A 24,849-nucleotide genomic window follows, 5' to 3' on the forward strand; every position below is an offset into this window, starting at 1 on the left:
TAGCCTGTTCTTCTCACCGGCTCCCTGAGCGTGAAGGGAAAAATGAAACTCTACCCCCTTTAAGGTTTTATCTGAAAGCCTTGCTAATCCAGCAGCAGCCTGTGAGATAACAGCTAAATCCCCCCACTGCCAAGGATTACCTTCTCATCTGATCAGCGAGGCACATCCGAGGCCTGGTTGGAGGTGAGTGTGCAGACAGGTCATTTTCTCTGTGAAATTGGAGGTGCTCAGATTTCCAGACCCTGCTGTCCTCCCTCAGAATGGAGCGGGAGGGGAGCCCAGGGTCTGTTACATTAAGCAGCTCCTCAATCAAGGTCACTTCAATGATAGCTTGATCCTAAAAAGCCCCTTATTCACTCAATAAATATTTATCAAGCACCTTCTGTGTGCCAAACACTGTGTTAGACAATATAAAATGACTGTGGGGCCCTGGTCAGTTCTGCTCAGTTGTTAGAGCACCAGGCCCATGCACCGATGGGTCCCCGGTTCAATTCCTAGTCAAGGGCATTTACCTCGGTTGCAATGTTCCATCCTCGGTCCCTGTTCAGGGCACGTGCAGGAGGCAACCAATTGATGTGTTTCCATCACTTTGATGTTCTCTCTCTCTGCCCTCACTCCCTTGCACTCTCTCTCTAAAAATCAATGGAAAAAAAATATCCTTGGCTGAGGATTAACACACAAGACTGTGGTGACATGGATATTGCCTCCCCGACTCCTATTATAGCAATAGTAGGATGTGATCAGGGTGAAAAACAAATCGGACACCAGAAAACTTCCACTTGGAGCTCACATGGCCTTGGCCGCTGATCTATGCACCCACATCAGGGATTCAGGAGCATCCACTGAGGCCAGAGGTCCCCGACCCCGGCCCTCGGATTAACGGGGCCATCACTCCGAAGGGCAGGTATGCCAGTGCCTGGTGCCTGCGAGGGCAGGGAAGTGCCTCGGAGTCTTGCCTTCTGTCAGCATTACAGAGTTTATAAGTGGGGGGATCGGGTCTGAGGACACGGCCTCTCCTAAATCGTCTTCATTCCTACTGAACTCGGTGGGGCTTTCCTCCCAGGGGCAGGTTGGAAACCACCAGCCTTGTTGGTCCAAGCAGCAGAAGCAGCACCCTCAGCGCACCCGCGCATCGCCTCTGACAACCACAGTTAGCCCTGGGCTCACCTTTCCCGGGGATGTCTGCTAGGGACCCCTGCCTGTGTTAAAGTGCTGCCAGAGGTAGGCCCTCGTCCTGGGTGTGCCACATCTCCCAGGCTCTGGAGCAATAAAAAGCAATAAAGAAATATGTGTGTGTTTTCTTTTTCTCAGAATGAGTGAAGTCATAATAAATTCAGATCAGGAACTGAAATGGGAATCATGTTTTGAAATAAAGACTTTCAAATAGCTAGACTGTTAGATGTTGTAGTCACTGATGAAAGAAAACCAGTATCTGAGGGATGACAGGGAAATGTCATTTGTTCCTCCACAGGAGGCTAGAGGACATGGCTCCGCGGGTTCTTTCCGAAGGGCACTCTTCAACCAGCAGGGACCAAGACTGGTCCCAGCCCTGCCCCGCCCTACTACCAACTCAGGTGGACCAGCTCACTTCTCCGGGTCTGGGCCTTTGATTTCTATTTCCTTGTAAACTGGACAATTGGTGTTTGCTTGTCCAGCACCCATTTCCCCTGTTCTAGTTGTGACACCTCAATTTTTCTTTGGGTTCCTGGTGCAGGAGGCAACCTGCACTCATCCCCCCTGATTAAGAGCACATGATTCAGGTGCAGCTGACTCTACCCCTGGTTCCAGAGAGGAGCATGAACTCCAAGACATGCCAATCACAGTACTGCCCCTCCCTTTCACCAGGGTGGTTGGCTCAGAGGAGGGCATGTGACCTTGACGTGTGCCAATCTGAGCTCAACTCAGCCTCGTGCCAGAGCAAAGGAGAGGAACCTTTTTTTTCACTGAGATTATTCAGAGGAGAGACATGAATTGGGAGCTGCGCTGGTGATGTTGCCATTTTTGAGGAGGGCTTCACTAAGAACGGAGTCAAAATAGAAAAAAGCAGAACCAACAGATGGAATTGAGAGCCCTGACACCATTGAGCTGTGACTTAGGCTGTCACTGGGTTTCCAGTTATGTGAGATGTCACTAGTACCCAAAGAATGCTTATCATACTCCACAACCAGCCCCTGTCTCCTTTATCTTGCTTACATTCTATTTACCCTGAAAGTACCAGTTTAAATGTTAAGTGCTCCTTTCTTTCCACAACATAGTATCATCCTATATAATAAAACCCTAATATGCAATAGACTGAACCATGAAACAACCAGTTGCTATGATGCGCACTGACCACCAGGGGGCAGACGCTCAATGCAAGAGCTGCTCCCTGGTGGTCAGTGTGCTCCCACAGGGGTAGCGCCATTCAGCCAGAAACCAGGCTCATGGCTGGTGAGCTCAGCGGTGGTGGCAGAAGCCTCTCCCAACTCTGCTGCAGGCAAGTGGTAAGGAGGGAAGGGTCCTGGACTTCGAGAGCCCTGGACTGCGAGAGGGATGTCTGACTGCAGGCTTGGGCCTGACCCCCAGGGGGATTGGGCCTAAGCTAGCAGGCAAACATCCCCTGAGGGGTCCCAGACTGCAAGAGGGTGCAGGCCAGGCTGAGGGACCCCCCCAGAGTGCACGAATGTTGTGCACCAAGCCTCTAGTTCTAACATATAATTATACTATATAAGTCAGATACCAGGATATATTGCTTATTGTTTACATTTCCCAACAACATGTGAACTCTGTGATTTTTGTTTATTCTGATCACTGACTTGACCAAGTACCTAGAAAAGCACTGACACAAAATAGGTTTTCAATAAGCTTTTGTTGCTTGAATGATTAACATTTAGCAGAGAAAGACATTTAGGGGACTTTCACTAGCTCTAGCCTGGGATGAAGTCTGTTTACTTTCACCCATTTTAAATTCTCCATGCTCCCCCATCCCCCAGTGATGGTAATGGTTTGGGCTAAAATACAATGAGTAACAGCTTCCATTTATTAAGTGCCCACTATGTGCCAGGCACTGGGGTAAGTGCTGGGCACACACAGAAGACAGTCTCTTCTTTCAAAGCATTCCTGGTCAAGACAGAGGGGCAGACACAGTGGCACTTATCCTTGGGCCCAGCACGATGTTTGCAGGGCAGAGACGGGCCGCTAGCCCAGCAAGGACACAGGTCAGAGAGGCTGCCCTGGGAGGGCTGGTATCTGAGCTGTCCCTTTCTCACGTTGGAAGGCAGACACAGCAGAGATGGGCATGGGTTGTGGGGAGGGAGGGAGGATGGGGGGAGGTGATTGAAACCCAGATTACACCAGAGGCTGGGGCAAGAAAGTGCTAATTCCCTCCTTCACGTGTTTTGTCTGGACTGACCTGCAGACAGCTCCATTCTCTGCTACCAGACCAGATTCTCTCTCACAAGGCCAGCAAATATCCCTCTCTCTTTCTCCCCGCCCCTTCCTCTTCCACCCCGCCCCCCCCCACCTCTCTTTTAAGTTTAAAAGCAAAGGACATTCACAGCCTCCGTTGGTTCTCTCTTTCCACATCACTCAATGCCATCATCTGGAAATACCCATAGGCTGTTGTCTGAACCAGTCACACTTTCTAGGAAAAGCAGCCCTTGCACTCGATGCCCGCCATCACTGGATACCCAGAAAGGGGACAAAGCTTCAGTTCTCGTCCGCAGTACCTCACCTCCCTCCACTCCAAATTGCTCCTGATTCAGGTCCCAGGACCAACCATCACTCCTCTCTCTCCAAGGTCATCCCTGAGGAAATCCTTCAGGAGCGAGCAGACAGCTCAGAGCTGGAAAGAGGCCTCTTTCCCTGGCCTGAAATGCTAGCTGCTTGACACGCTGTGTGTCAAGTTTCCACGCTCAGATGCAATGTTACCAGCACATATGGTTCCCCTCTTACTGGGTGAAAAGGACTTTTCTTTCCAGCCAAAAAAGCAAAGACAGAGAGACATGTCTACTGTGACTAATCTTGAAGTTTCTTCAGAAGTCAAATTTGATTGAGCTAATAATACACACTTTCCACAGGCTCAGCCTCGGGCAGAGTCCTGATGAGGGTAGTATTAGTCAAAGATCCACCTCAGCACCAGCCCACCCACCCTCATACCCACCTGAGAGGTCGATGGAGGGTAGGGAATGTCACCAAACACGTAGGCTGGTCCATAGTCCAGGAGACCCCCCTGCTTCCTTCTAGAGTGGAGGCCCACCACCACACCTGGATGAAGCTCACAGTCTGAGGGGCCACATTTCAATGCTGAGAGTTTGTGCCTTGGCAAAAGCCAAGCCAGCTTCGAATCCTGGAGCGTTTAATTACCAGCTACGTTACTTAGCTCCTCTAGGTCGGTAAAAAAGGGAATAATTATAGTAACTGCCTCCGAGGATTAGATTAAATGAGATAATGCAGGTTGATCACTGCCAATGGAGTGGGCACAAAGCAGACTCAGCCAATGACAGTTTTATCCCCCAGGGAATATGGGTCTTTGGAAGTCCCTGAAGCTTAACTTTCAGAAAGCTTAACTGTCTAGAGGTCCTAGCAGCCTGGCCCTGGGGTGGAAGTGGGAACTGTAAGGGGAGAAACTCATGGAGACTAAAGAAGACCCTGCAGGAAGGTGGGAGGGACTGCAAAAATCAGTCTCCATCTCTTGAGTTTCACCTTCCCCTTCATTCATTCATTCATTCATTCATTCTTCATTCATTCATTATCAAATATGACATGAGCTCCCTTCTATGTGTCAAGTGCTGAGGATGCAGCAATGAACACCACAGGCTATGATTCCTGTCCAGGAGCCCACATTCTATTAATCCCTTTGAGGTTTTTGGACTTTTAAGAGCTGTGTCCTATGCTCATGCTTGGGCTCCATTCCCAGGAACTGAATTGGTGTAGGGTGGGGAATGGGCCTTGATTTTTAAAATAGTCTTCACAACCACCAGATGGTGAACCAAAATCTTGTCTTGGTTTCTCTTAGTGTGCCCAAAGTAGTCTGACTAATTCCCCACCCCTGAAACATAGACAGGAAGAAAGAACTTGACTAAACAGTAAGGAAAAAAGAGAAACGAAATACAAGAAGCATGAAACCAGTCACATTGTAGAAGTCCGTTTTTGTTTTGTTTTTCACACAGCGAGCAAGCTTCCAGTGCCTCCTGTCGCATGACCCAAGAAAAATGCCTTTTAGTTTTTAGGTCCTTCCCTGTCCCAGCTGTTCCTGGCTCAGGCCCATCCAGGATGGGCCCAGAGGAAGAGGGAGGTTGGCTTGTCCCTGATGCACAGCTCTGACCATTCTCAAGGTTGACATATGGGCTATTTTCCTGCCAGGTCCCCACTCAGGGGAGTCACAGCGTATTTCTTTACATCTCTCTTTCTAACGTGTTACGCACTTCAAAGGGATCACATTTACACGTGCAGTGCTGTTGTCACTTCCAGAGAAGATGTTGGCCATGACTTCTCGGATTCATTGATGAGCCCTAGGCCTGAGGAGGCCCCGTGTACAACAGGTTCTCTTAAAGCCCTGCCCATGGCCAAGCTTTTTTTCTAAGCTGCTTGACAAAGAGACATGGCGGGTTCCTGGGACAGTTGGTTCCTATGTTGCTATGGACCCAATTCCAGATCACAAGCAGCCACATCTGCAAAGGACCTGTGGCCATAATTCTGACGATGAGAATTGTCTCTCCTGAAACACAGGGCTTCCATTTCTGGCTTCTTGACACTTAAGGTAGATTTTATCAAAAGCCCTTCAGAGGGGAGCCAGTGTTGTATATCAGAGGGGAAGAATGCATAACCGGTCAAATTCAGAAATGCTCTTACACTCCATTCTTGATACACTCCATTTTCATTCCACCTTGACCCTGAAAGGGACTATTTTTCTGGAGTATTCAGGACCAAGTCCATCTGCCAGGTAGAAACAAACGACTATGCCAGGCACTCACCCTCTGGGTGCATCAGCCCAGCAGCAGGCTCCTAGGTGATATCCTGAGGCTGCAGTGAAGCCACACCTAGCACCCCAACTTTGCAGCTCAGCCCACACCTGTATGCCTGCCCAGCCCACACCTGTATGCCTGCCCAGCCCACACCTGTATGCCTGCCCAGCCCACACCTGTATGTCTGCACATCTCAGCTGCCAGCACGCAATGCCATGAGCCTCAGTGTGGGACACTGGATAGATAGAGCCCTGAAATGATTCTAAGAATGGCAAGTTGATCTTTTCTCTGGCTTCCTCTGGATGGGCCAGGCATTCTCCTTGAGGCCTCTGTGCTGTAAGCTCGATTACTCCCTTTCACATCTTATGGAAAGATTTTGCTTCTAGGAATGCAATATTGCCTGGAAATAACAAAAACAAGAAGGAGAGGAAGGGGAGTGCGGAAGTATATGAAATAGAATTAGGAGGAGGAGTGGGAGGAAGAGAAAGAAGAGCAGGAGGTGGAAAGAAAAGGTGAGAAGAAAATTAGAGGAGGAGAAAGAGGGCTTCACATGCATTTTAAAAAACTATTTTTGTTTTGAGGTAATTATAATAAACATGTAATTGTAAGAAATAATACAGAGACACCTGTACCCCTTACCCAGTTTCCCCCAGTGATAACATCACAATATCACAGCCAGGGAGTTGACAGTGATACAATTGGTGGACTTTATTCATATTTCTCCAGTTTTACATGCACTCCTGTGTGTGTTGGGTAGTTCTATGCAGTTTTATCATGTGTACATTCCTGTGACCACCACTGCAGAGCAGTTCCATCACGAGGGCCCTTTTATAGCCACAGCCGCTCCCCACCTATGGCAAGCACTAATGTGTGCTTCATCTTTATACACTTGTCATTTCAACAGGGTCATGTAAATGAAATCACATAGTCGGTAGAGTCTTGAGATTGGCTTTTTTCACTCAATGTAAGTTTCTGGAGATTCATCCGAGTTGCTGCATGAACCTCGTGGAGTAGTGTTTTGTCGTATACATGCCCCACAGCTTGTTTGACCACCTGTTGAAGACATCTAAGCTGCTTTCAATTTCAGTTACAAATACAATTGCTATGAGCATTGAAGGTAAGGTTTTTGTGTGAATATAGCTTTTCATTTCATTAGATGCCCAGGAGTGCAGCCACTGGGTTGTATGGTAATGGTATGTTTGGTTTTCTAAGAACTGCCAGACTGTTTTCTAAAGGGGCTGTGCCAGTTTACACCCCCACCAGCAGTACATGAATAACCCAGTTTCTCTGCATCCTCACCAGCATTTGGCTCTGTCACTATCCCCCGCCCCGCCTCCCCACACCCTGCCCCAGCCATTCTGGTAGGTGTGTAGTGAAATCTCATTGTAGAGGCAATTTGCATTTCCTCAATGGTTAATGCTATCTAACATCTTTTCCTGCATTCATTTGCTGCTTGTATATCCTCTTCAGTGAACTGTCTACATAATTTTCTAATTGGATTGTTGTTCTTTTTTACCATTGATTTGGTGATGTCTTTAAATATTCTAGAAAACTAGCATCAAATATTTGGTTTGTGAATATTTTCTCTCTGTCTGAGTTTGGCTTTTCATCCTCTTCACAGGATCTGCCACAGAATAAATGAGTCAGTCATTTTTATTAATTTTTTCCTTACGGACTATGTTTTTGGCATTAAGCCTAAGAACTTTTTCCTAACACTAGGTCCAGAAGATTTTCTTCCACATTTTTCCCTAAAATTTTTATAGTTTTACATTTTGCATTAAAGTCCATGATTCATCTTGAGTTAATTTTCAGATAATATGTGAGGTTTAGGTTGGTTTTTTGTTTGTTTGTTAATGAGTATTCATTTAGGTGTATTTTTAAAGGTTAATCGCTATAGCAACCTTTTGAAATGGGTATTATATTATCAGCCCATTTTACAGATGGAGACGCCCAGAGAGATTTGGTGATGTGACCAGGCCCCACAGTTAATGAGTGTTAGGGAAAAGCCCAACTGACTCACCTGCTTTGCATTTAGGCCCTGCCCCTCCTGCCCCCTGCCATCCCTTTCCCCCTAGGAGTATTGCTTCCCAGATGTTCCAGGTTTCTGCACACATTCCTTCCTTCTGAGTCACCTTGTCTTCCCTGTAGGCTACCAGAGGATGGAACCTGTCAGGGATTGTCCAGGTGTCCTGTGACATGTTTGCAGAGTGGAGAATGGAGACAAATTGGAAATTGCCCTGTGTGCAAAGACTTTGTCATTCTCGTTAGGGGAGACACTGGGTTTCAGCATTTTCCAGAGTATTGCAGAACTGCTTCACTAGCGCTGGTTTGGGTGCAGCAGGTTGAAAATTTTAGGGTTCCCCCCCCCCCCCCCCGCCAAACAATCACACACACACATGCACGCACGCACACACACACACATTTATTAAGTCCAAGTCCAGAACATTTCAATCCCCAGCTGCCAAAATAAAATTCATTGATAGAGGTCAATAGGAAAGACTCAGAGCACCTTGAGGCAAAATTCCTGTGGCCAGAGCATGTTTCTCGCCCCTCCCGGTGGTTTTGGTTTGTGGTCAGACTATGCCCACCTCCTTCACTCCCATTAATCCATACCCGTCCCCATTCACGTGTAGGAGTGGCGGTGGAAGGTGGAGCTCTCCTCTCCAGCTCTCTCCTCCCTACTCACTGGCCGTGGACCTCCCGGCCAGGCAGGACCTAGGAACCTCTGCACTCCCAGCCCTGGAAAGAAATTGGCAGCCTCTAGGTTGATCTTACTCTTCCACAAATCCCTGAGCATCACCCGCTTATTAACAAGGGATCTAGGGAGCTTTTGCCTCTATGACCTTACACTCGGAAGGTCCCCTCTCCCTACAACTTCTCCCAGGGCTTGTCCAAAGACTACCAGGCTTTGTCCTGGGCCACTTAGGAAAGAGAAAAAAAAAAAGAGTGAGTCCAGTCTAATGACTCCAGTTTCTATAGGGATGTGAATATATCTATTTTTCCAGATTCTTCAGAAGCCTCAGGGTTGCTTGAACTCATACGTTGTCTGTTTTAACAGGTGAACCAACAATAGTATGCCTGGGCCCAGTCTGTCCCTCCACCTCTACCGTTGTAGAGTGTACCACCCCAATCTCCATGCTCACTGCCCCCCCCACACCCCCAGCAAATCTCCTCGTCTCCCCGTCAGTAAGTCAGTAATGTCCTCTATCATCTTCCAAACCTCTCGGGGGAGTGGAGAGGGTGAGAACAGTCAGGGCAGGCAGGGCTGCTCAAGGAGCAATAAGTCGCCGTGCCCTGCCTTGCTGCAGCCAAAGCAAGCTGGGGAGCCTCCCTCTGATATTGTTTGGGGTATGGCTCCTGCTCCAGATTCAGGTTCTATCACCTCCACCCTCTCTCAGGGAGCATGATTCTAACCCCCATCCCACCCCCATTCTTAAAAGGCTACCCCTTGCTCCCTATGCCTAACTCTTTCTATAGGAACCAAACAAACCTGGGTTTGAAACTCAACTACCACTTACTAGCTATGTGGCCATGCACTACTTACTGTTTTCAAGCCCAATTCCCACATCTATAAACAGGGAGATCACATCTGTAAAGCATGTACCATAGGCAAGATAGCTACTGCTTCTGGGACAAAGTTCATGCTCAGTCGTGGCTACATTGGTCCCCTTGACAACGGTCTCTGGGCCAGTCTTTGGTCCTTACTCTCCTTGTCAGAATTCACCCTGGAGGTGGCATGGAAACCGCCAGCACACCCACTCTGTGACCTGGGAGTAGGGCAGGAATCGTGCTCCGCTGCTCCCTGAGCCTCATCTCTGGCCCCAGGCAGCCAACCATCCCCATTACCTGGGCCAAGCAGTCCACCTCCCCCATGGTCAACCCCAGACCAGGCACCCATCCCTCTGAGGTTGGGGTTGATAGCAGGGCCAGTTGGGGGAGCTCCCTGCAGAAAGGTACCCTGCCTCTCACCTCACTGTTCTTGGTGACCCCTTCTTGGTGATCTTTAACACACCAACTCTGGTTAACAAAAAATAAAACCCAACAACAAAGAAAGCATTAAGCCAGTGGGGCCCACAGATTCAGAACAACAAAATCCCATTGCAACTTTTTTACTCCATACTTGCTGGGGCGGGGGAGTGGGGGGGGGGGGTGCTGGGCAAGCATCCACACTCAGATGGAAACCTCTAGCATAGTCCTGAATCCTCAGTATGTGTTGCCCTTAGAGCTGGATCTTAATGAAATGGGGCCAGCTTCTCTGCCAGACTCCTGCTTCCAACTTCAGGACACCTCCTCTTCCAGCGCGCCCCTAACTAACAGGCGGGTGGGGGGAAGGGGGGAGTGTGGGGGGGAGAGGCAGGGGAATCACAGGCGGAACCTGAGGAAGGGTGCTGGCTGGAAGGGGTCTCTGGGCGGAGGGGGGGGGGGGGGGAGGTGCTCAGAGGGACATACCCTCTTCCCAGACCCGGGTCACGCTGCCTGGGGCCTAGGGCTCAGGTTTGGGTTTTCCCCGCCCTTGCAGACAGGCTGGCTCCTCCTCGTGCGGAAGGAGGGCGGCTCTCCTCCTGGTCCCAGCCTCCGACCCAGTGGCGGGGAGCCCGGGGCCTGCGGAGTGCGGAGCGCCGGCCCCATGGCCCTGGCCGTGGAGCAGCTGCTGGGCAACCTCGCTGTCTTCACTCGCCGTGACTTCGAGGGCGACTGGCGCCCGGTGGCCGACGGGGGTTTCGGCCAAGTGTTCCAGGCGCAGCACAGGCGCTGGGGGACGCAGTACGCCATCAAATGCTCCCCCTGCCTCCTGCCAGAAACCACCAGGTACCTGTCGCCCCGCCCTCTCCTTTCGCAGGAGGAACTGAGGGCAGGGGCTCCGGAGGGAGGGCCATCTGGTTGAGGGGGGGGGGGGGGAATTGTCCCCTCGCCTTCCTAAACTCTAGCCAGTGGCCAGGTTCCCCAGGCTCAGCATGCGTTCGTCCTGTGACTGCATGAAGCTAGCACCACACCTGCTGGTGGAATCCAGAGGTCGCAGGGGAGCAGGAATTACCCCCCAAACTGGTCCTGCTCCTTCTTCCTAGCACCTTCTTCCTTCTGGGTGTCAGGGTGGTGAGGGCTACTCTCAGTGGCCCTCCGCCACCCTCCTACCACCCTCAACACCTCCGGGCGGCAGGGCTGGGCTGTCTGGGAGGCTGTGCCCCAGCTCCGTGATGCTCAGTGACTGAGGGAAGCAGTCCCCTCCCATGGCCATCCGGTGGCGCCTGCCCAGGAGTGCAGGCTGCAGGAGGCCTGGGGGATGGCGACCCCACCCAGGCCACTTGCTGGCTCTCACAGGTCCTGCTGGGAGGTCAGCCTGGATGCTGCCATGTCTGTCCTCGCCTTTATCTCAGGCTCCTCCCCACTCTCACCACCTGCACCTCTTCCCACTGTGTCCACCATCTCTGCCTTCTCCTGAGATGGACTCCAGCCTCATTCCCACCTGACTTGCTGGTCCTGGCTGCGCACTTGTCCCCTGTGTAGCCATGAAAGAGACGCTCGGATGTGAAATTTGAGCATGAAACCCATGTCTTTCTCCTAAGGCTCCTGGGCCTTCAACTCCAAGGCCTGGGAGGGAGTGATCTTGTTGGCATCGTATTTGGATGTTCTTTGTCCTGTTCTCTGTACAAGCTCCCAAGACACAGCCTCAGGTCCCACACATTGAAGCCGGTCCCTTCCTAATTCCCAGACCCCCACCTACTTCAAGTGAGATACCTCCAGACTCACCCACCTTCCTTCCTTAACACCTGCCTGTTGCTTTGGAGTAGAGATAGATTATTCCAGGATTTGTCCAAATCATCTACAGCCTTTGAAGTAAAGACCAAAGGGAAACAGATGGCATTGGCAGACTGCATTGTTAGACACTGACAATAGCTTCTGCCACTTTCCTCCTAAGTCCCAGGAACTCCCTGGGTGGAATGGGCTGAGGGATTTGATGGTAATTAATGCCTCCCATGCATGGAGTACTATCCTAGGAGTTTTACCTGCATTACTTCACTGGATCCTCCTTTCATCTCCTCATTCATTCATCCACTTGACGAATGCTTATTTCCCTACTATATGTCAGGCACTGTGCTAGACCCTGAAGTATAATGATGAATATAACAGATACAGCCCAGTTCTCCTAGAGAACAGCCTGGAGGGACAAAGATGTTAATCAGTTAACTGACATGTAAACCTAAGTGTGTGCTGCTGTGTGAAGTGTTACAAGGAAGGAGAGATTTATGGTTCTACGAGAGCTTATTAATATCGCTTGACTGAGATCAGAAAAAGGCTTTCCTCAGGAGGTTACACTTGAGCTGATATGTGAAGGATGAGTATGAGTAAGTAGGTGAAGAGGAGAAAACTTTCCAGGAAGCAGCAACAAAGTGTGCAAAGGGCCGAGGGCAGGAGGGGAATACTGAGTAAAGGATGGAAAAGTGGCTGGAGTTGAGAGAGAGGGAGCAGTGGAGAGCTCTGAAGGCTTTGCAGTTAGGTGGGGTTGGTGGTGACAGGGAGGAATTGATCAGGATTGCAGTATGGAGAATGGATTGGAAGGTTAGAGTGGATGCTGGTCCAGTTAGGACACTGTTCTCATTGTTCAGACAGTGAGACCAACAATAGCACACCTGGGCCTTGTCTGTTCCTCTGCTGCCAAAATAAATACTGGTGTGTTGTGATTGAGTGAAAGGAAGAGATTATGCAATATTTAGGAGGTAAAAATCCACTCAACGTAGTGCTGGGTTGGCTATGGGGGCTACATGAGGAAGGGCCACAAGTGTGAAGGTTAACTTGATGTCTGGCTTGCCCAAAGGAACAAGGATCCACTACAATGTCTATTCTGTGAGAGAGAGTCTGTGTTTGTCCTATTCCCCACTCTATCCTCAGTGCCGGGCACATCGTTGGTGTTCAGTAAGTATTTGTTGGACTATATTGTTGACAGTAAACAAGGGAAACATGAAAAGAGGCCCAGGTTTGGAGAGGAAGAGCACTGAGTTCCGTTTTGTACATGTTGAGAAGAATTGTCTGGTAGCCTTCAGAGTAAAGGTCTGAGCTAATGATATTAAAATGTGTGAGTCATTTGTTAGTCATTTGTTTAGTGTAATTGAAGCTAAGGACATGGATAACATTCATTCATGTTAAGCACTAAGTGAAGAAACCAAAAATCTCTCCCTTCATGAAGTTTATATTCTAATGGAGGAAGATAATAAATATGTAAATAAACAAACAAGCATGCAAATAAGCAATAAATATGCAAATAAATATACAAATAAACAAACATATGCAAATAAACAAATCAATGAATAATTTGATCTATAGCACTTACAACCAGCTGATATTATCTTGATTAAAACACCTACGGAGAGTTGAGTAATCTGATCTTCCAAGAAAACATTTGATCTAGGAATATTAATTTGTTGGCCATCTGTGTATGGGGGATAAGGATTGCCAGAGTTGGGGTAGGGTTGCTATTTTATATAGACTTGAAACCCTTACTAATTAGGTACTATTTGAGTAGTGATTTGAAGCAAAGAAGGAGCAAGCCATGTGGCTTTTAGGGAGAGGTATTCTAGGCAGAGGGAACAGCAAGTGCAAAGGTCCTGAAGTGGGAACATGCTTGACACGGTGGAGGAGCAGCAAGAGGCCAACTTGGCAAGAGCAGAGTCAGGGAGGGAGTGATTCCTAGGAGATGAGATCAGGGATCTGTGTCTGGGGGCAGATCATATGGGGCTTCGTAGGCCACTTTAAAAACTTCAGCATTTACTGTTATTGAGAAGAGGCCCCTGGAAGGTCCTGAGCAAAGTAGTGACATGTTCTGACTGACATTTTGAAAATATCACTCTGGCTGTTGAGTTGAGAATAGATGGCGGAGGGTAAGGGAGAGAAGCAGAGAGGCCAGTTAGGAGGCTTGGGCCAGGATGCCAATGGGTAGAGGTGCTGAGAAATGATCAGATTCTTGCTATATTTTAAAGGTAGAACTGACAGGTTGTGCTGAGGGACTGGTGTAGGAAGGAAAGAAAGAGAGGATTCAAAGATGACATCAAGACTTTGAGGACTAGTAGGTGGAGGCCCCATTCACTGAGATGAGGAAGGAGCAAGAGTTCAGGCTCTGGTCACGTTAAGTGTCAAATACTCAATTGGAGTTGCTAAGATTGCCTAGAGACAGAGTACAGAGTGAGAAGAAGTAGGGAGAGGCTCTGGGTCTGAGTGTAATGATTAAGAAGCAGGAAGAGGTGACCAGAACAAGAGGCAGAAATCCTGCAGAATATTGGCACACAGCTGAAGTAAGTTAATATTTTGAGAAAAAAAGAGTGAGAGATCTGACCCATAAACCAAGAACTGAACATTGTTCATAAGCTAGAATAATGTGGGGTCATTGGTAACCATAGCAACAGCTGTTCAGTGAAGTCCTGAGACCAGAAACCGGATGAAAGAGGGCGGTGGGAAAAAGAGTGAGACCACAGGCAAGGCCAAGGCTTTCAAGAAGTCCGGTGTCCAGGGGAATTATGCAATTCCTGTTGTTCCAGTTCACAGTCCAGTCACTGAGGTGTGGAGCTTACCTGCCCAAGGCATGCAGAGAGCAAGTGATGAAACTGGGATTTGAATCAGGGCACAGTGCCCTCAGATTCCTGCTTTTTCTTACTTCATGACAGATGTCTCAGTTTCTGTGAACTCAGAGGACACAAGGAGACAGATAAAAATATCACAGAGATGAAGGGGAGCTCTCTGGAACCATAGGGAAGGAGAGAGGAGAACCAGAGAACCACACTGGCCAGCCAGCCCAGATTCCAGGAAGAGCAGGTGCCTTTTCCTGGAGTTCAGGAGTGTTTGGCTGGCTTCCCACGGGGGCCCCGCGAGCACATTGCCAGCAGCTTCTGACTGCAGTGCCAACACAGCTTTGCAAATACGCCGCAGCTCTGATGTGAATTGTCTCATTGAAGAAGCAACCAAAATGTCATTTCTCCCTAACCCTCATCTTGCAATCCCCAAACAATTCATAGCAATTTGCATGTTCACTGCTCTGTGGACTCATTCAGTGAAAAGAGCGAGAGGGTTTGCAAATGCTTGTTTTCTAAGGCCTTCCCTTACTTCACTTCTGATAGATTCAACAAAGATGTATTGTGCTGTGCGTGGTAATGTGCTATGGGGAGCACCTACACACATCGTATTATAGTTTCTCCATAACATGGGATACCATGCAGCCATTGAAGTTCTTGCTTCAGTGACAGCAGAGAGAATAACAATGTAGGGAAGTGCTCAGGCTATGAGAACCAGCCCACACCATGTGATGGAAAGGGAGAAAGAGGAAGAAGGAGTAAAAGGAGGGAGGAAGGGAAACCGAGACCTTGGAAATGTGATGTAAAAGAATATACTAGAGCAGTGGTCGGCAAACCATGGCTCGCGAGCCACATGCGGCTCTTTGGCCCCTTGAGTGTGGCTCTTCCACAAAATACCAGGCCTGGGCGAGTCTATTTTGAAGAAGTGGCATTAGAAGAAGTTTAAGTTTAAAAAATTTGGCTCTCAAAAGAAATTTCAATCGTTGTACTGTTGATACTTGGCTCTGTTGACTAATGAGTTTGCCGACCACTGTACTAGATGAAAGGGCGGGGAGAGACCGACTCCATGTTCCCTTTGTTCCATGTCCTCCACCTCATGGAGTCAGGTTCCCGCCCTAGAACCTCTCCAAGAGCCCAACCCACACTTTTGAATTAGCCAATAGAAATGCAAGAGGAAAGTAAGCCGCTCCCTGCCCCCATGTGCAACCTGACCCCGACCAATCAGCGGAGGCCACACTACCTCACCCCTCCTACCTCTCCCTGGCCCCCTATAAATCAGCGCGTTTGGGGCCTGGGGCTCTCTCTCTGCCTCCTGCCGCTGTGTCGGCAAGTGTGGTGGATGGGGAGCTCGAGCTAGCTCGAATAAAGGCTCTTTGCTTTTGCATCAGACTCGGCTCCCTGGTGGTCTTTGGGGATCACGAAATCTGGGCATAACACTAAAGTATTGACAGAGGCCAAATTTGGAAGGTTAGAATACTGACAATTTAATTTTTTCTTTATAACTCTGTATTACCTAGATTTTCTACAGGGTGTATGTATTACTTTCATAATCAAAATGGCAATAAAATATTTTAAAATGGAAGCAGGGGGCATAATATTGGTCCTCCAGAGGCTTACAATCTACTGGGGGAGATATAAACAAGCAGCCAGAATAAATGGCAGGCTTTTTTTGTTGTTGTTAATCCTCACCTAAGGATATTTTTTTCCATTGATTTTTAGAGAGAGTGGAAGGGAGGGAGGAAAGGGGAGAGAAAGGGGAAAGAGAGAGTGAGAAACATCCATGCCAGAGAGACACAGCCAGGGCTGGGGATCAAACCTGTAACCCAGGTAGGTGCCCTTGAGCGGAGTCAAATCCACAACCCTTTGGTGCACATTCTGATGCTGTAATTACTGAGCAACACTGGCCAGGGCTACATTGCAAACTCCTTTACATCCTGTCTTTTTTCCTGCTGGCCACCTAGAGCCTAATCTGTATGTCCTACTGGACATCCTTCCAGGTCTCTCCTTCTTCCTATTCGACCTCATGAGCTCCCGAGGCTCCTCTGGGTCTGCACGGGTTGGCATCAAGCCTAGTTTGTGTGTTCTGCTAGTTGTTCTTGTAGTTGATAGTCACCTCCTTTCATCTCTCACTCCATCCCCCTCCACAACTGTGATGTGAATTGCCTCATTGAAGAAGCAACCAAAATGGAGATCAAGTTTCAACACATCGTGTCCAACTACGGGGTGTGCAAGCAGCCCCTGGGCATTGTGATGGAGTTCATGGCCAACGGCTCCCTGGAGAAGATGCTATGCACCCACAGCATCTCCTGGCAGCTCAAATTCCGCATCATCCATGAGACCAGCCTGGCCATGAACTTCCTACGCAGCATTAAGCCACCTCTGCTCCACCTGGACCTGAAGCCAGGCAATATCCTCCTGGACAGCAGCATGCATGTCAAGGTAATTGCCCTGGTCAACCTCTGCCCCCTTTTACTTTGGAGTCTCCTCTAGGTGGGCAGGATGATCTACCTGTCTGACTGGCCTGTCAAGGGTTTTAAGCAGCTTCCTTCATGGATGAATACTGAAGGCAGAAATCGCACCTAAACTAGTTGGATGAGCAGTGGAACTGGTGCATGAAGCCGGGTATCAGGATGCCTGCAATACCCCTCTTTGGGCCTCAGTCTTCCAATTCTGATGTGGGAAGAAGAATCTCTCTCCTTCCCATGCTTTGCGTGAGGTGGGGGTGTGTGTAAATGAGATGAGCCTATAAAAGGTCATGATGGACATTTTTTTCAGTTCCTAAAATATGCCACTCTTTTTCTGCCCTAGGATTTTTGCATGTTCTGTTCCCATTGTCAGGAACAGCATCCCCCACCCACTTCTTTATGTAACAAAGGACTATTCATCTTTCCATTCTCAGCTTAAATATCACCTCCTCAGGGAGGTTTTCCCTGATCCACCCTGCGGGCCCCTGTAAGATACCCTTATTACATCTCGGTCTTTTCATATTGCTAACACCCACTGTAAATATATAATATATGTGACACTACTTCATTAGTGACTATACCCCTTTTCTGAATAGCCACTTGGGTGTGAGGGTTCTCATCTTTTCTATCTGCTGCCTCAACCTCAGTGCCAGCCGAATTGGCACTTAGTGCCTGCTTACTCAGCATATGAATGAATTAATGGATGGAAGTACCAGGTGTACCGGTTAATAATGTGGATTTTTTTCAATAGATGGAGTTACACATATGTTGATATATATGCGATTTGATATGTATGCTATTTTGTTGTATTGAAAGCAAACTTCAAAACTTCATATGTCAAATTTTCTGAAGGTGTTAACATCATAGATATTTTTACACTTAAAAACGTCGAATTTCATGACAAAAAAAGAGCATTTGTGCGAAGTTGTAATTCATTACTTTATTTTGAAAAAAAAGTTATTGTATACTTCAGAAAGTTTATGATGAACATGCTCCATCTCAAGATACTTGTGAACGCTGGTTTAAATGGTTTAAAAGTGATGATTTCGATGTGAAAGACAAAGAATGTCCAGATCAACCGAAAAAGTTTGAAGACCAACAATTACAAGCATTATTGGATGAAGATGCATGTCAAACTCAAAAACAACTTGCAGAAAGATTAAACGTTGCTCAGCAAACAATTTCCAATTGTTTATAAGCAATGGAAAAGATTTTAAAGGAAGGAAAATGGGTGCCACCTCAACTGAACGAAAGACAAATGGAAAACCGAAAAGTCATCAGTAAAATGTTGCTTCAATGGCACGAAAGAAAGTCTTTTTTGCATCAAGTTGTAACTGGCAATGAAAAATGGATTTATTTTGAGAATCCCAAATGCACAAAATCATGAGTTGATCCAGGTCAACCATCAACATCAACTGCAAGGCCAAATCACTTTGGAAAGAAGACAATGCTTTGCGTTTGGTGGGATCAGGAAGGTGTGGTGTATTAGCTTCTAAAACCGGGTGAAACCATTAATACTGATCTCTCCCAACAACAAATAATCAATTTGAACCACGCTTTGATCGTGAAACGACCAGAATGTGCCAGAAGACACGGCAAAGTAATTTTGCTTCATGATGACACACCATCACACACTTCAAAACCAGTTAAAGACACGTTAAAAGATCTTGCCTGGGAAGTATTAACCCACCCGCTGTATTCACCAGACCTTGCTCCTTCAGATTACCGCTTGTTCCAATCGATGGCATACTCAGTTTCTGAGCAGCACTTCAAAACATATGAAGAAGTGGAAAATGGGGTCTCTGAATGGTTTGCCTCAAAACAAGAAAAGTTCTATTGGGATGTATCCACAAATTACCTGAAAGATGGGGGAAATGTGTAGCTAGCGATGGACATTACTTTGAATAAAGCACTTTTGATGTTTCTCTTGAAATTATCGTGTTTTCTTTGATTACAAAACCCGCATTATTAACCGGTACACCTGGCAAAGAGGGGGTACATATCCATGGTGTAAATGCTTCAGGATCCGTGGAGAGGGGATGGACAGAAGCTCACCAAAGAGCAACTTGATCCATAGTTCCTCTAAATAAAGGCAGCACCTCCCAAGTACTTCCTATGGCGGGCATTGTTCGAAGTGCTTTTTGCTTATGTACTCATTTAATGCTCACAATAGCATGATGAGTTAAGTGCTCATATTATCTCAGTCTTATAGATGAGGAAACGGGGCTCTGAAAAGATAAGAAACCTGCCTAAGGTCCTCCAGATCACAGTGGGAGAGCTGGGAACTAGCCGGCTCCTAGCCACTGCTCTGCGCTGGGAAGTGGGGGGAGTCTTGCCTATGGAGGCAAGACTGTTGCCCCTGTCCCCACCCCGGGCTTCCTCCCAGATTTCTGACTTTTGCTTGTCTAAAGGGATGGAACAGTCAACCCGGATGCAGTACAACGAGAGGTCAGCTCTGCGGGGCACCCTCAGCTACATGCCCCCTGAGATGATCCTGCAGAATAACATGGCCCCAGGGCCCAAATACGATGTGTACAGGTGAGAGGGGGGATGGCACCATCTCCATACCCAGGAAGTAGCTTGTCACAGCCTTGCCTGGACCCGGGGCCCAAAGGGCAGGGTGGGCCAGGGATGAGGTCTGCCCTCCCTGCCCCCGTTGGAGGGGGATGCATGGAGAGGGACTCTGGCTGGAGAGGATTTGCCTGGGATTGTGTGGCCTGTGGGGCCCCCTGACCAGGAACACTTTCCCCATCTGCAGCTTCGGGATTGTCATCTGGGACATCCTCACTCAAAAGAAACCATACTCAGGTAGCAGACGGCAGTGGACCCTCCGATGGGGTCCTGGCAGGGGTTGTGGGAGGGCTGAGGGTTCATGGGGACAAGACCAGTGGCAGGTTTGTGTAGTGGGGAACTCTTCAGGGGTTCCCATCCACACACCCACCTTCCTTCCTCCCCTACTTTCCAGAGCTCACCTTACAGAGAAAGGTGGGGTGAACGTCAGCCCAGGCCAGGCTTTCTGCTCTAATTCCTGTGCTCCTCCCTGCACCCCCCACTCCCACCCTGCTGCTGAGAATGTCAGGAAAACAGACTGTCAGGAAACTAGGGTAACCCAGCGGAGTTGAAAGTCAAGTTCACCATTAGGACTTTTGGCCAGCCCTGCTATCTTTGGACAGCAAAAGATGGGGTCGTGTCTGGTCTTGGGTGGGAGGTGGCTGAAGCTGGACCAGAGACTTAGAACCTAAAGTGGCCCTGCAATCTAGCTGTTTACTCCCCATGCATTCATAGAGGCCCTGCTGGGTGCACCACCCTGTGGGGATCCTCACAGCCCCCCCCCTGCCCAGCTCCTCTGCTCCCCGAGCCCTCCACCTTCCAGCACCCACACAGCCTCGGCTCCTCTCGCAGGTCTCAATATGATGAACATCATCATCCGAGTGGCTGCGGGCATGAGGCTCTCCCTACAGTCTGTCTCCGATGAGTGGCCAGGGGAGGCCCGGCAGATGGGGGACCTGATGAAGCGCTGTTGGGACCAGAACCCCAAGAAGAGACCCTGCTTTCCAGGTTCTCACCTGCCTGCCCTGCCCAGGGAATGGGGAGTAGGGCGGGGCTGGGGCAGGAGGGGCAGGAGAGGAAGTGGAGCCCCAGGCCACTCTGAGGGCTCTGCAGAAAGGCCTGGGGGGGCTGGGCAGCATGCAGTGCTGGGAGAGGGTGGGGAGGCAGGGCAACTGAGGACTTGGGGAGAAGGGCGGGGGGGGGGGGGGGGGCGCCTGACCTCTGGGAACTGCCCTGAGCCTGTGGGAGGTGCGTAGAAGCCTTGTTGCGGGAAGGCAGCTGGGGCTGGCTCCGCTGCTTCTGAGTTCTCCGGGTACTACTTACTGTCACCATTGTAAATGTTCCCAGACCAGGAGATCACTGTGAAAACATGCACAAAGGCGTGAATGTGAGCATCTTAGAGATTACCTAGTCCTCCCCTCATTTTGTGAAAAAGGACTGACCCTCAGAGGGTCAGTGACCTGCCACGTGGTCCCGCTGAGCAAGGCTGGGACCGATCTGTTCTGCCTCCGGGTGCACATGTGCGACGTGTGTGAGCCCAGGAACAGATGTGGGGGTGGGGGCACAGGAAACGTAGTATATCCACAATGGGGGAGGATTGCTGGTCTGCCTGTTACTTCCTTCCTTTGTCTCTCTCCCTTGTGAAGCAGACATCACCATCGAGACAGACCTGCTGCTGTCACTGCTCCAGAGACCCGTGACCGACCCCGAGAGCGAGGCCCTGGCCAGGAAAGTGTCCTGCAAACCGTCTCTCCGCCGGCCCTGCGAGGTGGGTGCGGTGGCTGGGCGTGGTCTGTGGCAGGCCCTGGGGGTGCGTGCATTGGTGTGGCCCTCACAAGGCCGCCTGGCTGAGGGGGAAGTGGGAACCCAGCCCACATTGTGCCAGGGGTCCTGTTTCCCTAAGTATACCAAGGTTCTCTAGGGCTAGTGGTGGTCGTGGCTTCTCTCAAATGTGTGGGATGAAGCAGAGGCCTGTCCTGCAGAGGGAGACCTCAGCTCGCCCAGGCTTCCCCACCGTGGACATCAGCACCATCACTGTTCTCCTGTCCATTCCCTGACTTGCGAGCCAGACTCAAGGGTGTTTTGTGGTTGTCCGATAAAAGGAATCTTCTGCTCCAACTAATGGCCAGCTCCATCCTCAGCCAGTTGCCAGTTGGTGTAGGCTCCCGACTGAACCCACGCAGCCACGCTGCTTTCCATGTAGCCCAAGGAGAAGTGCAGGCCCTGGGCCACCTTTTTCCAGCAGGGTCTCTCTGATCAGGTTTTCCTTTAGACACATCTGGTGGTAAGAGTGGCTAGGAAGGGGTTTCTGAGGACCAGGGGGGATGTGAGTCCTACCCCTAAAGGAGAGTACTGGGGAGAGGGAAGGAGCAGAAGAGGGCCTGGGCCAGAACTGCCCTGCTGATCCACCCTGTGTCTCTGGTTCTCCCTCCCCAGGTCAGTGAGGAGGTCAGCCAGGAGGTCACAGACAGCAGTGAGTCCAGAATGCACATCGGGAGCCAGAGAATTCACGGGGAGGAGAAAGTGGAATCAAATCACACCCCTTTCCCAGCCTCCCTGGCCCCCTCCCCCTCCCCAGGAATTAGAGAATGAAAAATAAAATGCCAATGCCTGGGCCATCTAGACTAATGAAATCAGAATCTCGGGGTGGCGGGGCTGGGCGGGGGGGCGAGCAGTGGTGAGGCGGGGAGATCTGTCTTCACAATTGGTAGTATGAGATGGGCATTGTTGGTGTTCCCTTTAAGGATCAGGACCTGGAGGCTCAGAGTCAGAGTTGACTGAGGGATAGGTCAGGATTTGCACCCAGGCCTTGCTGCCCGTTCTCAGGGGAAGAACTGCCAGAGTGTGTTCTCTAGCACAGTGGACCCTGCACAGAGACCTGTGGTGTCAGGAAAGCCGCTTCTCTGGCCTCTGTTCCCCGGGCGGTACTTCAGGAGGCAGGGGGTGGCTGAGATGACCTCTGGGCAGGTCAAGGTCCTTTTCAACCCTACCTCTCTCCCAGCAGACTCAGGAGGCCACTTGAAGCAGGTCCTGCAGCTCTCAGACAGCGGGAGCCTGGTCCCCAGCGATGAGGAGTTGTGCATCTATGAGAACAAGGTCACCCCCCTCCACTTCCTGGTGGCGCAGGGCAGCATGGAGCAGGTGAGGCTGCTGCTGGCCCATGAGGTCGACGTGGACTGCCAAACGGTTTGCGGCTACACACCTCTCCTCACTGCGGCCCAGGACCAGCAGCCTGAGCTGTGCGCCCTGCTCCTGGACCACGGGGCTGACGCCAACCTGGCCGATGAAGACGGCTGGACTCCGCTGCACTTCACAGCCCAGAATGGGGACGACCGAACTGCCCGCCTGCTCCTGGACCATGGGGCCCGCATGGATGCCCAGGAACATGAGGCATGGACCCCATTCCACCTGGCTGCACAGAACAACTTTGAAAATGTGGCACGGCTTCTGGTCTCCCGTCAAGCTGACCCCAACCTGCGTGAGGCCGAGGGCTAGGCCCCCTCACCACGTGGCCGCCTACTTTGGACATGCCACCCTGGTCAAGCTGCTGACAGGCCAGGGGGCTGAGTTAGATGCTCAGCAGAGAAACCTGTGGACACCCCTGCACCTGGCCGTGGAGCAAGGCAAAATGAGGGCCATCCAACACCTGTTGAAGAGTTGTGCGGCCCCTGATGCCCTTGACCAGAACGGCTACAGCCCACTGCACACCGCAGCCGCCAGGGGAATGTACCTTATCTGCAAGATGCTGCTCAGGTATGGGGCCAGCCTCCGACTGCTGACCCAGCAGGGTTGGACACCCCTGCATCTAGCAGCCTACAAGGGCCACCTGGAGATCATCCACCTGCTGGCTGAAAGCCATGCAGATTTAGGGGCTCCTGGCAGCATGAACTGGACCCCCCTTGCACCTGGCTGCCTGCCACGGGGAGGAGGAGGTAGTGGCAGCGCTGCTGCAATGCGGGGATGACCCCAATGCTGCCGAGCAGTCATGCTGGACACCCCTCCATCTGGCAGTCCAGAGGGGCACCTTCCTGAGCATCACCCACATCCTGGAGCACCATGCAGATGTCCATGCCCGCAGCAAGGGAGGCTGGACCCCCACCCACCTGGCGGCCCTGAAGGGCAACATGCCTATCCTCAAAGTGCTGGTCAAAGCTGGTGCCCAGCTAGACATCCAGGTTGGGGAAGGCTGCACACTCCTGCAGCTGGCCCTCCAGAGCCAAAAGCAGAGCGTCGTTGCCTTCCTGGAGGGCAAGGAGCCCTTGCTGGCCATTGTGGGCAGTGCTGAGCCTGTATAGACCACCTAGGCTCTCCTCACCGTAAGGACGAGGGGTTGGTGAAGTACACCGGGCTTCTGGCAGGGCCCCTTCCCTGTACTTGCCACCTAGTCCCCTGCATGATGGAGGGACAGGAAGAGGCACACTGAGGTTGCAGCTGGGGAAGAGCCCTGGCTTGGAGAGGTCCTTCAAGACCTCCCCCAAGTGCGAGTCTAGCAGACCCAGCCTCCTCCTCCTCCTCCTGTACCTGGACTCGAGCCCCCAAACTGAATTCCCTTCTCATTCCCAAGACTCGTGCCACCTTTAGCCAGCTGTCCCTGGGCTCACAGGGCCCTTTGCATCCCAGGAGCCCTCTCTGAGGACAAAGGCACAGAGGAGACATAAGTGCTCCCCCAGCTCAGGTCTGTGTGACTTGGCCCCTTACCTGGGTGGGGCCAGGAGATCCAGACACCCGCGCTTCATACAAGGGTGGGAACTAAAAGTCCAGAGGACGTTCTGCTCATCATGTACCACCCAGCCAGCCCTGCTGCTGCACTGGCCACACCTTAGCGGTGGCCTGGTCGCAGTGCCTGCGTCTCCCACACAGGCTCTTGGGGGGAAGGAAGGTGATGCTCCAACTTCCCGTGAGGGATCCTGTGTGGACGCTCAGTCCCTGGTCTCCCTGACCACCCTTCGCTGTGTCCACTTACGTGGCTAAGTTCAAACCCTGAAGTCAATAAAGCTGTGATGAGTCCCCCTTAGAGATAGACTGGCCTGTGGAGCCTGGCTGCATAGGGACCAGTAGTGTTAGATGGGGTGTATATGTGCGTGTGTGTAAGATCTGTGTGTGTGAGTTCACACAGGGGCGGTGCAGGCGGCAGGAGGAGGAGGTGCTGGGGAGGAGGAGGTTATCTGGGTTCCATGGCGCTCGCCGGGTGGGCCTTTCCTGTCCAGCAGCAGCTGAGAGCTCTCCTGGACCACAGCCTGGCCACCCTCAGCTGGCCAGGCCTGGCCTGGCCTGCTGGTTATGGGGCAGGTTGGGACAGAGCTGGGGCTGCTCACACCAACCTTATGTGAC

General features: G+C 50.6%; 1 protein-coding gene across 1 annotated transcript; it reads left to right on the plus strand.

Annotated features, from left to right (window-relative positions):
* Positions 1–10,547: 10,547 nt before the first annotated feature.
* On the plus strand, positions 10,548–23,813 carry ANKK1 (ankyrin repeat and kinase domain containing 1; the record flags this gene model as incomplete). The annotated part of the gene is given in 10 exon segments (XM_080640580.1): positions 10,548–10,754; positions 16,651–16,942; positions 19,355–19,506; positions 19,727–19,776; positions 20,371–20,526; positions 21,168–21,286; positions 21,955–21,991; positions 22,523–23,010; positions 23,012–23,413; positions 23,415–23,813. Coding segments are annotated over 10 exon segments (2,277 nt in total). The 5' UTR covers positions 10,548–10,572.
* Positions 23,814–24,849: the final 1,036 nt, after the last annotated feature.

Source organism: Plecotus auritus (genome assembly GCF_963455305.1).
Source record: "Plecotus auritus genome assembly, chromosome: 9".
Classification (NCBI taxonomy): domain Eukaryota; kingdom Metazoa; phylum Chordata; class Mammalia; order Chiroptera; family Vespertilionidae; genus Plecotus; species Plecotus auritus.